We start from the raw sequence: 16,544 nt of genomic DNA, 5'->3' as shown, positions 1-16,544 counted from the left end.
ATTAACACAAAATTAAAATTGACATCAACTGTAAGGTACTTTAATAAAACACTAAAAAATTAAGTTCTTGGCTAATAAATGAACTAGCATTAATCAGGCTGACAGGAAACACTACCATTGTACAATCTATATGCTGAGTTTTAAAACTGTCTATCTAATATTCATTATTTAAAATAAAAAATATATACAAAGTATATATATCTTTTATCAAAAAATGTTATATTAAATATGACATATCTCCTTAATTGGCAGACCACTGAAGCATCTCCTACACACAGTTTTTAAAAAAATACATTTCAGATTTAAATTTGTTTTTAATCTTTCAGAGTATTTTAAATATTAATCATTTTAAGATTCATGTAGAATATTGTCAAATAAGATGGAATTACATTAAGTGCTTTGCTTTACTTCTTTCAATTTAACAAATTAATATTATATTAACCTTTCAATTACTATTTATAGAGTAATTTGAGTGAAATCTGCTTCCATACAGGATTAAAAAAGTCTTAAATGACAGTAAGCATTGCTAATAAATATTTTTTAGCCAACTTCTTAGCATTAAAAAAAGCTGACATAATATTATTTTAAAAGGTAAAGTTCAATAACACTAAAATCCAAATTTATTCATTATGAAAAATTCTGCCATTCCCCCAAATGGCTACATGTACTATTTTTGATAAAGATGGATTTTAATAAGCTCTGTATTAAATCCATACCATAAATTTTAAATTCAGTTACTGATATTTCTTTCAAAATTAAGGATTAACAGATTGCCTATGCATAATTTTAAAAAACAAGCCCCCTCTCCAGGTATAAAAGGAAAAATTTTCATAAAAACATTTATTGTCACTGATAAGACTTCAGGCTTCACAACTCAATGTTAAATGACAGTTAAGAAGACAGAAAGATATTTATTAAATTTTAAGTGTACATGCTAACGTCTGTTTGACAGAAAAGTATAAAACTGCAAAATTAAGCTAATTTTTTTCATTGTAAGTCATTAGTCAAAAGGAAAAAAAAAGAAAAGGAAAAAATAAATATAACTCTGAAATCTATAGCACCACATAAAAAGCACATGAACCCTAAAAGCGAAAGTGGCCTAATTAATTCTACATCTTATTTCTCTTTCCCCACCTCCTGTAGTTGAAGATGTAGGGCCCTCAGACTATTATTGCTTTTAGATCACTTTGTTATTGACTATTCTCTGTATGATCATTTATTTTAAAGGACTGATGTCACATTTGGTGTTATATCTGATGACATATTGTGGACATTTTCTTCCAGAAATGGCTCTTTAAGGCTGAGTGCAAGAGGTTAAGCTGCCTGACTGAGGCCAAACCTAAAATCACAGACTTTTAATCTAAATTCTTAATATCCTTATTGAATGTAATTTTACATTTATTTTGTATACGCCATACTATCATTTAACCCTAAACTGCTGCATGTTAAACCAATACCTTGAAAAAAGGGAATTAAAACGATCTTATTAAAAAATAACCAATTTATATTTTATAAAATCAAAATTAACTTAATGTAGAGAGGAGCTTTCCTCTCCTTAATCAATGTATCTTAATTGGCTTTCATAAGTTACAAAATACTAAGTGAAATGCTATGATCAAAGAGAGTATATTATTAAATCCAAATTTTCTCCAATTTGCTCATCAGGCTTCTTCTGTCTAATCTGAATCATAATGATATGCATTATATCAAAAAAGGGAAAAATGTTTTGTTAAGCTCTGATAACAAGATGATGCAAAACAGCAACATATGAAAATAATGTCTATTCTCTTTTTCCAGGAGCCATCTATCACAACCATCTACAAATCAAGGCTCAGAAAGTATCTAGACACTTGGACATTTATTACCATCTCTCCCACTTCATAATATCATGCTAAGATTCCATAGTTGAGGGAAAACCATATACACACAACAGAACCTAGAAATCTATTTGGTTTGTAAATGCTGTCTTTCTGATATTCATGGGTTTAAGGCAGGCATTCCGATTAATTTACTCAAAGCTGAATGTGTCACTTAAAAAGAGAAATATTTTACCCTCCTACTCTGAAACAAAGGGTCTATGTTAAGTAAGTTTTGCATGTGTAACATAATAAGTAAATACACTTGACACCATAATTTAATAGAACCCTACACTAACTATAAAAAATTTAACTTCTCTTTCTGGGGTGAGTAACTATGAAATGTGGTATGGACCATTTTACAGTGCCTTGTAATAATGAAGTTATGCTCTTCATTACCAAGTACTGTACCTGCTGCTACTGGCAAGGAGTGGTTTATACACTGACCATGTTCCACGGCTGTTTTTAGTGTCGCTTCAGGATGTGTCGATCCTAGAGGGTTACGCACAAATCGTCGCCGGCGCCGCAAGTCATCTTCCCAGTAGTCAAGGCGCCAGAACTCACGAGGACGACTACAATGAAACAGAGAAGCCACATATGTTAGCAATTATCAAACAGCGTGGTAGCACTGAATTTCTGCATAAAGCTCTCCTTGTTTGCTCTGCCTTTTTTTTTTCCCTCCCCTTCCTCTTAATTCTCCCTCCACCTCACACTCCCCTTTTCTGCAATCTTTAACTTAGGTATGTCCTTGAAAATAACAATATCACCTTCCAGTCTAAGGAACTCCTTTTCCTTTTTCTTGGAAGGTGAAATGAGCACTAAATACATCATTTTAAAATGAATTGCTGACAGTGTGATCAGTTTCCCCACACTCTAGTGGCATGTGCTCTGATTTCAGCCTCATTTCAGCCTCAGCAGGGCACCTTTCTCTGTGGCTGCATTTATAAACCAGAATAGGGAAAAGGCTATTATAAATATGGTATAGCATTACCTATATTAATCAAAGTCTGTCCCCCTTCATTTTTCTTCCTAATTTGTGCCTTTTTGCACAAGGTCAGTAAATCATACCATGAATTCTTGGTCCAGAAAGTGTTAACTTTAATGAATATCTCAGTTACATGGTTATGTATGTGATAATAAAATATTACTCTGTTTAGATGTGCAGGAATTTAATTAAAATAATCTCTTAAAATATTCATTACATTTAGCCCCTGAGGCTTAGAACAACACAAGAAAATGCATTTCTTTTCCATTTACTGTTTTTAAATAAACCATTCCTATAGAGTGAAATAGCAATCTATTTTCAAGCAAATCAGATTGGATTTCTGTTTTATGTAGTCTGTTTTTATATTTAATTAAAAACTACATGCTATATGATGTGCAATAATTGCTATATCAAAAGGATACTTTTGGAAATGTATTTTTTAAAGGGTTTGACTATATTTTCTCCAATTATGTAGATCTTTTATATGGTAATATATAAATGTCAACTTTCTCTCCTATTAACCAATCATAATCTAGCATGCTGGAAAATATTTTATAAGGAAAACACTAATATGAAGTTCTTTTAGTTACAGTAAAAAAAAAAACCTGCAGCATACATTTATTCACTAAAGATACACAGCATGATAAATTGTAAGCTTCATTAAATAAAAAAATTCATAATCAAAACTTCTGTAAGGAATAACTAATACAAAATAAAATCACACTTGTATTTCATGAGCTAATAAAATTGTACCTGTCAGCTTTGACATATTAGTCTTGACCAACTGACAGTCCCAAAATACCCATTTAAAAGTTACTCTTATTTTGATGTGTTAGAGATGCAACCTTTAAAAATTCAAAATAATTTTGTAAATAAGTACTTTATTGATTAAAAATTATCTCAGATTAATAAAAGCATAGACAACTAACAGTACATTATTAAAAGAAGATATTTTTTAAAAAATAATAGAAATCCAATGGTCTTTTCTGAGAAAGCTGGGGACACAATGAGAACATCAAAAATTTCCTTTGTTGATTTTGATCATGCATAAAGAGGAGGAGATATAATGTAACCAAAATGGAATACAAAAAAAAGTGTAAGAATTGCAGTCCTCAAAAAAAAAATTAAAAAGCTCTTTTATTCTTCTTTCTTATTTTGCTGTGTACATTTTAAGTGAAAACTATTACAATACCATTTAAAATAAGAAAGAAGCTCCTACAGAGTACACATAGAAGCAAAAGACAAGAGTTTGAACTCAATTAATAAAATTCTCCTTAGGTGAAAGGCAAAAAGACGGTACACAGATGGCTACGTGTATGGCTTTGATAGTCATGTAGCTTGGATAGGCACTTCATCATTCTGCCTACCTACACTTATCTGTTAAAATTATTATCAAATATCAGCCAGGATGCAGTCGTGAATCACAGGCTGCTCCTTGTCTTCAGGGGAATGATACAATGAGGGTCTATTCATCAGTGCGGCAATCGGCACAAGTAATTAGTTCCCTAGACTGAGATCTCCTACAAAGCCTATTTCAGTCAGCACCACAAACATATGACGATGTAAAGCTAATGAAAGCTGCTAAAATTTGTTAACCTTTTCTGCCATCAATCCTTCTAATATTCTATGCTTCAGTCTTATGCAAAGGTGGTAAATTATTAATTTGTCATTCATCCATCCTTCTGAATTTTGAGTCAAATTAAATGATGTCATTTTTCTTGATAACAATTAAAATTATAGGAGATGTTAAGCTGCTATTATAAAATTATTACTAGATTAGGTAACAATACATTCTAGTATAATGCATGAGGGTGAAGTCAAATCCAACAGCTATTAAAGCATGTGAGCAATATTTTTCGTCATAGCGTAGAAAAAAACAGAAGAATTATAAAATCATTCACAAATTAACAAGTAACCCAAAGACAATATGTATAAGAGTAATAACCAAAATTAGGAGGAAAAAGAACTATGATATTTATTTTTGTGCTCTTTGATACTAACAAAAAATAATCACAATGGTAGCCTTTGGCTAAAACAAAAGCACCAATATAACAGGAACTGAGAATTTGCTCATACAGTAGAAAAATTTTTAAGATAAGTTTCATCTTCAAATATAAATGTAGTACCAAAAATTGAAAAATACTTACAGTCCAAAAAAAATAAAGAACTTTTACCTCAGCATGTTTACAGTATCCTGAAGCTATATCTCAGACTATCTTTCTCAATACAAGTAGTTTAACTCCTGTTAACAATTTAAAATAATCTGAAGACAAAGCAAAAATCACTTATTTCAGAGCACAGATCTAGAATGTATTACAAAAATCTTCTAGAGAGCCCAAAACTTGCCATACGTTTTCTCCAGAGTCTCTCCATTATAAAGCACTGCTCTCCAAGTGATACAGGATACAAACCCTCAAGGAACTTACTCAAAATGGAATAGCTATTAGCCTCATTTGGAAAAAAATAGCATTTATCATCCAATTTCTGATGCTGAGAGTAATACATGTTCTTTGGGGAAAAAAGTCATACTCATTTTTTTCAGATAAGGGTAATTACTAGCATGTTTAAAGTCATTTACATAGAAACAGATCTGGGCCTAAAAATCCAATGTTTTATCCCCCTAATCCTGCTCCCGCCAATAACATATACTCTTAGTATTAAATTTTATCGCTGAAAAAATGAGGCATGCTTTGTCATTTTAGAAGAGTATTAGGGGTGGCTCAGTCATTAGGCGTCTGCCTTCAGCTCAGGTCATGATCCCAGGGTCCTGGGATCGAGCCCCGCATCGGGCTCCCTGCTCCGCGGGAAGCCTGCTTCTCCCTCTCCCGCTCCCCCTGCTTGTGTTCCCTCTCTTGCTGTGTTTCTGTCAAGTAAATAAATACAATCTTTAAAAAAAAAAAAAGAAGAAGAAGAACAGTATTGGAAAGGGGAATGTGTAGGTTTCGATCACCAACTTACTCTTAAGTTTTTTTTTTTCTTACTGTAAGTTTTGATCTTTCACATAAGGATTTCACTCTCATTTAAGAAATACTTCTTCCCCTCACTAAAAGCCCCTTGTAGGGGAAAAGAAGATAAGAAATTGGCAAATAGGCATCATCAAGCCAACTGTCTTCCCATGACGTTATGAATTAAATAAGTTGTATATTTTTGGAGTTATCACCAATGGTATGGAAGAAAAATTTTAAAAACTTAAAGTATTCAGAAACCAACTGTTGATCAAATACAAGCATGGGTAAGATAAGAAATTACTTACTCTGAGAATTTAGAAGTATATATTTCTGGATCACTATATAGCTTTATATATCTGTACCTATCTAAAAAATGATATTAATATGTGATACCACGTTCACAAACTTAACCTATATCCATTTCCACTAATAATAAAAACTAAGATCCCAAAAAGTATTCAAGAATGTGAGCCTAGACCACATAACATCTGGAAATAAAGACTTCTCTATAAAAGGTGCTGCAGTTAGGTCCCCTATTAGTACACTCTCCAAGTACTAAAATTTTTAATAGAAATACATGTCTTTGAAGAGTTGTGGATGACACTAAAAAAATCAAATGCTCTAACTTTTCTTTCTAATGATTTGCCATAATTCTTTGACATAATTTCAAAGCCTGAGATTAAAATTATAATAAAAGTGTAATTGTCTTTTTCTAATTATAAGCCTAAGTCATCTAATTTCTTTACACTTTTTCAAAAAGACCTACACACTTATATGTTTATATATACATACCTTTAACATATCATTAAAATCTACATAAAAGAATATAAAACAATGTCATTTTAATATACAGAATATATATTTTCTGTTCTACAAGAGTAGAATCAAATAGATTGCTAAAATATATCTTAGAGGGAAATATAACTCAAGCATTAATAGTCTATTAATTCCCTTTCTGAGCTCCAATGTTGTTAGTGATCTGACCAAGTAAAGCAAATGAACAAGTATGACCCAGATGACAATCAGGTGAAAAAGGCAGAAGTAAAAGAGAGAATCAATCAATAACTAAGGTATGATCCACCTTCTTCCTCTAATAGTTAAATGGCTCAACTATACATAATCTATTATTTTTCACATGTAAATTTTAAGACTTTATAAAGTTCAGGGTTTTTTTGAAAAGTATAACAAGTCAACGAGCCAATTAACAATGTATAAATGGATGAATACTGAAATAGAATCGTAAAATACTTTCTAGTAAAAATGACTGACTCTACCTTGAGCGAGCTGCCAGGAATACAAGGATTATTAAGATACTGTCCTGGCTTCAAGGGGAAGACAGAAGTGAAAATAAATAATGAGAATTCAAAAAACTGTGTGTAAGAGCAGAGCTCTATTAAATGGCTATTAAAATGCACAACTCCAAGGGGCAGTGTTCACATCAAAATTTGTATAAATGGCTCTCCTGGATTTGTGCAATGCCCATTTTGGTTTTCTATATGAACACCCTTGAGAATGACAGGGTGCTATGAGAACACCTCATCTTTTTCCCTTTCCATACAATGCTCAGGCTCCTTTCTTTCTCTCCCAGAGTTAAATCTAATCTTGGGGAAAGGGAACAGAATAAGGCCCTTCAGACGCTATCAGTAAGAGAAATGATCAGACCAGGACTAAGTATGTTGTCAAAAAGTCAAAACACATGCAAAATTCAATACACAGAATAAAATAATCAAGGAAAAAAGGGAAACGTTAACATTTACTTCCCTGAAGTCATTAAGTTCATATAGCTTTATTAAAGTAGATTATTTTTTACATTATTCTATTAAAGTTGATTACATTACTAAAATCAGTGATAGCTACATATATATATTCCAATTATTCCATAACTTAAAGGTACTAACACTTATTCAAATTTAGTCAGATATACGTATGTCTGCAATCTCACTGTTGTGTCATTTTAATGTAACTTGGATCTACATCAATAAAAGAATGCTAGTTTTAAAAAGAAAAACTGTCATAATGCAATTATATTAGAAAAATTTCCCATTTTCCATCTTACCCACTTCCTTGTGACAATACCTGATAAATCTAGGATAGCTATAACAAAAGTCAGCAATAAATTCTTCTGGCTAAAGAAAAGTTCTAAATCCTAGACAATTTTAGTACTTCATATCTTGTTCTAAAATTTTTATAGTACCTGTTTTTTAAATTCCTGTATCTGGCTCGCTTTCATTTCTATATTTTTAGATTAAAAGTTCATGCTAGATATTAGCTACAACTTAAACAAATGGTAACCTCTAAAAAGAAGTAAACATTTTCAGTGTACTGTCAGCTAGAAGATAAAAGTGCTCAAGTTCTAGAAGGGTTTCACTTTCTGCATAAATCTTGGTGAAATAATGTTCAGATCCTATAGGGCATCACACAATATAAAAGAATGCTTTATCTCACAAGCTGAAATCTACTGTGCCTTCATGCAGATAGAAAGAATATTAACTAAAACCAAGAACCAACTATAAATCAAATGGAGGTGATCTATGCACTGTGCTGTCTTAATGAAAAGGAAAAAAAAAAAAAAAAAAACCCTTCAACTACTTGGATCCAAAAGGAGACATCTCCTAAAGCAGAATTATTTCTTTACTGAAGCCTGATACAGAGATCCGATATTATATAGCATCACTAGAGAATTGCATATACTACTTAATTATGTAAATTATATTTTATATAGTTATGAATTTCTGCATGGTACTATTCAGTGTATTTCTCTGTTAGCTTTTAGAGACATTTAGACACTCATCTTCAACTAGTTATTATTCAGAATAATTTATAAAAATATAATTTTGCAATAAGGTCAATTCTTTAAGAAATAATCACATGCTTTTCCTGGCTGCTGTTAGCCTATTAGTCCTTTCTTTATTCACTGAGCATTTTTACTAGGAAGTAAGCAAAGTTATAAGAAAATAAAAATCTAGGGTTATTGCACTACCAATTGAAACTCTAACAAAAGACAAATGAAAAAAACATTTTAAATAAATGATGTTGAATACTAGAAGCCCTAAAACTCACTTCAGTAGCCACACTATTTAAACAATTCTGATTTATTTTCCCCAAAAATCTGATTTAAAAAAAAGTAATTCAACAAATATCTATTTAGTGCCAACTATGTACCAGTCTTGGTACATCCATATGAATATGTTTTTATAATTTTTTATGTTATAATCGGGACAAGAAAATTATCACATATCAAAAATAATACAACTTTAAAACAGACAGCATTTACTGCATTTGGCTACTCTGTGCTAGCCATCATGCTTTTATACACATCACCAAGCCTCACAGCAACCCTGACAAAACACTGTTATTTTCATTTTAAAGATGAAGAAACAAAGCCTTACCCATCAGTAGTAACTATGAACTTCAAAGCCAATGAGCTTTTCACATGACATTTCCTCTAGAAATCCACTGGATACTACTTAGCTATGATCAAAGTACTAATTAACCCTGCCTGAGAGGATTGAGGATTTCATTAAGGTTTTAATGAGGATCTATTTTGTAAGTTCCATGAGGACAAGGGTTTGTGTCTATCTAATTCACTGGCCAAGCACAGTAACTGGAACAAAGCAGGCACTTAATAACCAATTAAAGAACAAGCTGACTTTTTATTAAAAGAAATTTAAATGATAAACGGGAGTCTGCTGTGCAAAACGGAAAAGGCATTCTAAGCAGAAGAAAGAGTGTGGACAATGGCATAAAGACATAAAAAGGCACCTTTATCTTAGGACCTTTGGGTAGCAAAGATCATTTCAAGGCAGCCTCAGAGTGGCAAAAAGCTAAGGTAGGAAACATAGGTTTAGAACCAGATTTCAAAAGGCCTTGTAAAATTAACTGAAGTAGTTCTCTTTACACCTTAGTCGACAACCAAGTTTTTCTCAAAAGAGGACTAATATGATCAGCCTTATATGTTACATGGTAACAATATAAAAAAATGCAGTAGGGATGGAACCTAAAGCTACTATTCAAGATACCCATCTGAAGTGGAATAGATAAGATTTGGTGAGACATTTAATATGGAAGGTGAGGAAAAAAGAGATGAGAACAAAATTGAGGTTTGTGACAAAGGGGCAGGGAGGGGATAAAGATGCTATTTAACTGAAATGACAGCAGGTTAAGTAGGTGTGGTTGGGAGAATAATCATGTCCTGGACACCTAATAACGTCTGGGCAGCTACATCTAATAAGTAATCACTGTAACTTGGGAACTCAAAAAAGCAGCCTGAGCTAGAGATACGAAACTGGGAGATTGATCAGTGTTGGAAGTTGAGGAATTTAGATATTCATCTAACAAAAACTTACTGAGTGTTTATTATAAGTGAGTTACGTGCTGGATCCAGAGAAAACTATATTGAAAGGACAGGAGAAGAGTTAAAATGAAATCTGGGAAATTCCAAAACTTAAAACATTGCAGAACAGGAAAGCATCACTGAAACAGAAAATGTTCCTTACAATCAGTAAGATAATAAGGGAACCAAAATAGAATGGTGCCAAAAAAGACAAAGAAGCAAAGTCTCTTCAAAGCATCGAGTGGGCAGCAATACTGAATTCTACATAAAAATGTTTAGAAGGGCTGGGCACCTGGCTGGCTCAGTTGGTGGATGTGACTCTTGATTTCTTGGTTGGGTGTTTGGGCCCCACAGTGAGTGTTGAGGTTACTTAAAAATAAAATCTTTAAAAAAAAAAAAAGTTTAGAAGGATGAAGAATGAAGGAGAACTTTTATGCACTTTAAGATATATAATTTATATGCTATAAAGTTCACCTGTTTAAAATGTAAAATTTAATAGTTTTAGTATACCTACAGAGTTGTGCAGCTGTCACCATAATCTAATTTTTAGAATATGTTTATTTTCCCCCAAAGAAATCCCATACCCCATACCAGTTATTTCCCATTTTCTCTTCCTTGAGAATGGACATGTAGAGGATTTCACAGTATGCTGGGCAGAAGATAGGTGAATGTGTTTGCTCTGGCTTGGATCTTCTTAAGTCCAGACCAATTTTAAAATAAAACAAATTGTGATTGGTAAAAGGCATTTTAATTCATACTGGAATTTTTTGGAGAGCCTAAGGGCTATGAGAATACATAATTTTTAAAAAACATTTCCAGGGGCACCTGGGTGGCTCAGTAGTTAAGCGCCTGCCTTCGGCTCAGGTCATGATCCCGGGGTCCTGGGATCAAGCCCCGCAACAAGGCCCACATTGGGCTCTCCGCTTATTGGGAAGCCTGCTTCTCCCTCTCCCACTCGCCCTGCTTGTGTTCCCTCTCTCGGTGTCTCTCTCTGTCAAATAAATAAATAAAATCTTTTTTTTTAAAGATTTTATTTATTTGAGAGAGAGAATGAGAGATAGAAAGCACGAGAGGGAAGAGGGTCAGAGGGAGAAGCAGACTCCCTGCTGAGCAGGGAGCCTGATGCGGGACTCGATCCCAGGACTCCAGGACCATGACCTGAGCCGAAGGCAGTCGCTTAACCAACTGAGCCACCCAGGCGCCCAATAAATAAAATCTTAAAAAAAAAAAAAAAAAAAAACATTTCCAGTATCTCTCAAGTACCAAATAACTGAGTTTACATTTTTTTCTTAAGATATTTATTTATTTGAGAGACAGAGAGAGCACAAGCAGGGGGAGGGAGACAGGGAGAGGGAGACAGACAAGCAGACTCCTCGCTGAGTGGTCAGCCTGACACAGGACATCTGACACAGGATGACACAGGACAGCCTGACACAGGATGACACAGGCCATCTCAGGACCCCGTGATCATGTGAAACCAAGAGTTGGACACTCAACCGACTGAGCCACCCAGGTGCCCCATAACTGAGTTTGCCTTTTAAGAGAGACTCATTAAAATCAAATGTATAATTAATTCATACTGTAAGATATATAATAGCTAAAGTTTTAGAGCAATATATATTAAAGACCAATAATCTTTACAATTTCTGGATAGGATATAAAAATATCTTGGCCTCATTTACTGTAAAAGACTTAAAATTAATCACCCTAGCTCTACCATATACCAGATCCATGACCTTTACCTAAGTCACTTACATCTTTGGGCTTCTATTGCCTTACCTAAAATAACTGTAACTTGTTTAGCCCACCCTACAGGGCCATAGTGAGGAATCAAATGAAATGGGAGTATGTGAAATTGCTTCAACAACAATAAAATGCTATGTAAATGTAAGGTATTATTTTTAGTTAATAATGAATTTAAGTGTGGCTACTTTTACCTGCCACTACTTTGATAAAAGCATGTGCTTACAGTGGTATTACCAGTGACTTCAAACATGATTTAAAAATAAAAACCTAAGAAAGCCCTGATTAAAATGCCCTTAAGCAACCCCTGATAATAATTAGCTCTAAGTCCCTGGCAATGATTAACTTTCTTTCTTTAAAGATTTCCCTATGTGAGACATTTTATATAAATGGAATCATACAATATATAGATTTTATGATGGACTTCTATCATTTAGAATAATGTTTTTGAGGTTCATCCATGTTGTAGCATGTTACAGTACCTCATTCACAGTGCTTTTCTTTGTCCATTTATCAGGAAATGGATATTTGGATTTTTTCCATTTGGGAGGGGGAAATCTTGGATTTTACAACTAGAAAACTTAAGTACTCACTTGGTTACCTATCCAGCATTCACTTCTCTCCCCTTTCCTCTTTCCTAAGAAGTGCAATTTTCCTAATTATTTTTTTCCTAACAATTACAATTCTGACAGATATCACTTCTTAAATGGTCATATGACTTACAGAAAGCTCACTTTAAGCCAATTATGACAATCCTGTCATTCCGGCCAGTGATTGGTTGCAGAATCTAGCTTTAAACCAATCACTGCATAACATTTTTGCCTGGCAATCATTTTTCACGAATCTGAAACGCAAAACTTTTATTCAGTGGTTGAGACAGTAGTTCTTCCTTTCTCCTGATGGGCTGAAACAAGGAAATGTTAGACCCAGTTGCCAGGAGTTATAACACAACCAGGAAGAAGACAGAGTGGGGTAAAAATTTACACACCCGGAACTGCAAAAAAATGGAGCTGAAAACCTGCCCCCAAGACTTTGCACACCTACACTTCTTATAATAAAGGATAATATACTTCTTCACAAGTTATTGAAATGAAGAATTTCACTTCATTTAGAGCCAGGTTTTTTATTATGTGCCTTTGAAACCATCTAACAGATACAAGGATTATTAGTGATGCCATTAGCAATTTGAATACAGCTGTGAAAGGAAAACTAGATAATAAAAAACACATGTTTTGGTGGAGATAGTTAATGCTTTGAAAAAATTTTTTTGACAATGAAAGGAATTAGGGAAATAGGGTGGTAGTTTAAAGAGGGTAAAGAATATATGTAAGCATGTTTGCAGAGGGAAAAAACTAAGTTCAAAAAAAAAAAGCAAACCAGAAGACTGAAGATGACATGTGGGAGAAGGGCAGGCACAGCACTGTAGACAGAAGACGTATGATCCTGTGAAGAGAGTGTAATTACCCTGGAAGTGGAAAAAGTCACCTCCTTCTCATTGGCAAGATGGAAGGATGTAAAGCTCTGTACATTAACGAGTCTAGGGTTTAAAAGAAGAAAAACTGAAGATCTGATTTTGGACTGATTATTTCTATTTTCTCTACTCAATAGCAAGCTTGTGACAGAAGAATAGAATAGAAGGGTAAAAATTAGAAGAGCTGCCTTGGGGAATATGAAAGAAAGCTGACTAAAAGCAAGTTTAAGGATGGCTAAGTAGTTATGAAGGTCTAGCTGAGATTGGAAACCATTCATCTAGAGTGGCACTAATCTGCACAACTGTGATTTTTGCCCCCCAGCTATACTCAGCATAAGAACAAGACTAAAAAGAGCAGCTAGCAAAACTCACTCAAGGTTTAGGACTGATTTGGCTTGCAGGCCAAAATAGGTAAGGTTAAGGAAAATGAGTAGGCTGGTGAGGATGTCTGGGTTGGGTAAGAATGATAAACCTGTGATCCTTTTGGACCTCAATAAATTAATATAGGATTTATTAGACCTTGATTCATTGAGAAACCAAATTTACCCTGCTTACCACATCACTAATATTGACAATAATTTGGTTTCTCAATGAATTAATCAATATATGTTTAATTAGTGTATCTAGCCCCTTTACTTAACATTATAAGTTTCCAACTTGTACTAAAACATGTCTAGAAGGAAAGAATGGACGCTTATACTATATTTGAAGACTGTCTTCAGTCTACGATCTATAGGGTCACTCTAGTAAATAGTCACAGGGCTGGACAATGTGCATGCAGAGAACAATCTGAAGTCTCAGAAAAGACAGGACCTCTTTCTTTTGAGAAGTAGGTTACACTGTGCTCCTGGAAAAGAGATGGGAACTAAAAATTACTGACTGCCCACAGTATATCAGACACGGTAAGAATTTTACATGTGGTCTCATTTAATTCTCAAAACAACCCTTTAAGTTAGGAATATAATCCCAATTTAACAAGTTAAATCCCAATTTTACTACTAAGAAACAGAGCTAGACCTCACACCCGTAACTTTCCATTACCAAAAAACTTCTAGTAATGCTACTTCCATGCTGCTGTGGAGGAGATTTTCATATTAGGCTCATTAATAGATTCATTATGACAAATTATTATAAAGTTTAAATACCTCTTTTACAAAATGACAGATTGGAATGGGACCAAAAACTTTTTTTAAATTATATGGAAAACTATTTATTACAATAAAGAACAATTAGAAAATATACATTTTTCCAGCATTAGCATCACCCAAAATTGAATAGCACAGCTAACAGACTGGTGTGTGAGGGGTGGCAAGGGGTTATAAGGCTCTGTTGCTTTTTAACGGATAAGTAAAACTAAGGTAAATACTAAGTACTGTGTGGTGCAGGTCAGCATTTGAAATGCTTTGGAACTATTAATATTCACTGAATGTTTCCAGTAGTTCCCACCACGCCCCAAATATGGAAGCACTACATGGTTTATAAGCATATATATGAAGGACTATCAGAGCCAAGAACCACTGCTTTGGCATTTAGAACCTCCATTTCTCTCAACCTCAGGCCCCTGTATCACATTTTTGTTTTTGTTGTTGTTGTTTTTAAGATAGTTTATATAAGTTATAGGAAGAGAGAAAAAAAAAAGAAAAATCAGCCGCCCTAGTATGACATTTTTATCTTTAAATAATTTAAAGGCTTAAATGCAGCAGCAAACCACCATAATCCAATACTTCCTGCCTTTAATCCAAAACTCTCAGGAAAATACTGGTGAAAGCAAATAACTGATTTTAACTAGCATAAAAAAATATCATATACTTGCTTTGCAAGCGAGATAAATTAGTGAAAAGTATGTGCTCCTCATCCACAGGGACAAAAGGGCTTATTATGTTACACTTCCAGGTTTTTAAGACAGTTGGAAGCCACTTCTTTCAATGGTTGCTGTCATTTCCTAGAAACTTTGTAGAACTTTCAATTTTGAAGCAATTATTCACATTCTAAAGTGATTTATTTTCCTCTCCTTACTACATTTCAATTTGTCTGGCTCTGAATGACCAGCACTGTTTTGGCTTAATTATATTCATTTACAAATATGTTTTAAGTACCCACTACTATTTGAAAAGGTTGAGGTGCTGTAACAGAGACTCATATAAGGAAAACAGTCTGTAATCTCAAGGCACTTACAATCTAATAAATGGGATAAAATAAGCAAACAATGAATTATATGGCATTAAGATCCATGCCATAAGAAAAGTAAAAATCCAGAGCTTTGGAAATTGAAAAAAGGGAATAAGTGATCACATATGTTTTAAAGAGATCAGGAAATGCTTTAAGGAACAAGAGATTTTTGAGAAAGATCCATAAGAAGGGGTCAAGTTTCAACTGATATACAAGGAAGAAGATGGCATTGTAGGCTTTTTAGCAAAAGCATAGAGGTCAGAAAATTGGAAGCAGTCCTTTTGGTTGGCCCCAGCAGAAAATGAGGTATGAAAGAATTGTTGGGGCCTGGCCATACCATAAAAGACAGGGATGAAAAACTAATGAGTTTATATTTCACACATTCACTCACTCATTTAATCAACAAACACTTACTGAATATCAATGATGCATAAGGACCTGTACCAGGCAATGGAGATTTACAGAGTTAGTGGATGATAAAGTTATTATCCTCAAGGACCTCACAGTACAATGGAAGAAACAGATATATGAAGAGACAATTATATACAAAACATTCCTTGGGAACAAAGTGGAAGGGCATTATCCTGGAAGGCAGTAACACACAAATTGAGTCAAAGAGTTAACAGATGTTTACCAGGAGAATAAGGAAAGGAAAAGCATTCTTTCTTGAGAGAATAGCATTCGCAAAGTCAAAGAAGAAACAACTGGGTATGTGCTAAACTGAGATGTTTCTAGAATTTTGGGGCAGTACAGGCAACAAAGGGCCAAAGAAGCAGCTACAGAAATACGAAGGGGCCAGATCACAGAGAATCATCTGAGGAGCCCAATTCCTGTTTAAAAGCCTATGACTTTTTTCAGGATTGACCACAGTTAGTTATAAAGGCCTTACCTGTCAGGCATCATAGGGAAAGCTGCCCTCCATCAGCCCCAAATTAGACTTGGTATATAGCCAATGCACTCCAGTCTCTGAAGGGAGTTGTACTCAAGGACTCAGGCCCCACCAGCTAGTCATATTCTTAGCATAATTGCATTCCTAGCC

General features: G+C 33.9%; 1 protein-coding gene across 5 annotated transcripts in view; it reads right to left on the bottom strand.

Annotated features, from left to right (window-relative positions):
* The window catches only part of LRBA (LPS responsive beige-like anchor protein), a 741,906-nt gene that overhangs the window by 296,291 nt on the left and 429,071 nt on the right, over positions 1-16,544 (bottom strand). For 3 of the 5 annotated variants that reach the window (XM_028125276.1, XM_028125281.1, XM_028125278.1), the window contains exon 38: positions 2,268-2,428. In XM_028125276.1, coding sequence (XP_027981077.1) covers positions 2,268-2,428 — 161 coding nt within the window. The remainder of the gene's footprint in view (positions 1-2,267; positions 2,429-16,544) is intronic. The other 2 variants (XM_028125279.1, XM_028125280.2) reach the window with 1 other exon arrangement.

Source organism: Eumetopias jubatus, unplaced genomic scaffold (assembly GCF_037043125.1).
Source record: "Eumetopias jubatus isolate StellerSeaLion01/CBP00866 unplaced genomic scaffold, mEumJub1_p1.0 scaffold_2, whole genome shotgun sequence".
NCBI lineage: Eukaryota > Metazoa > Chordata > Mammalia > Carnivora > Otariidae > Eumetopias > Eumetopias jubatus.
Note: the sequence above shows the minus strand (reverse complement) of the source record. Positions and strands in the feature narration are given on the sequence as shown.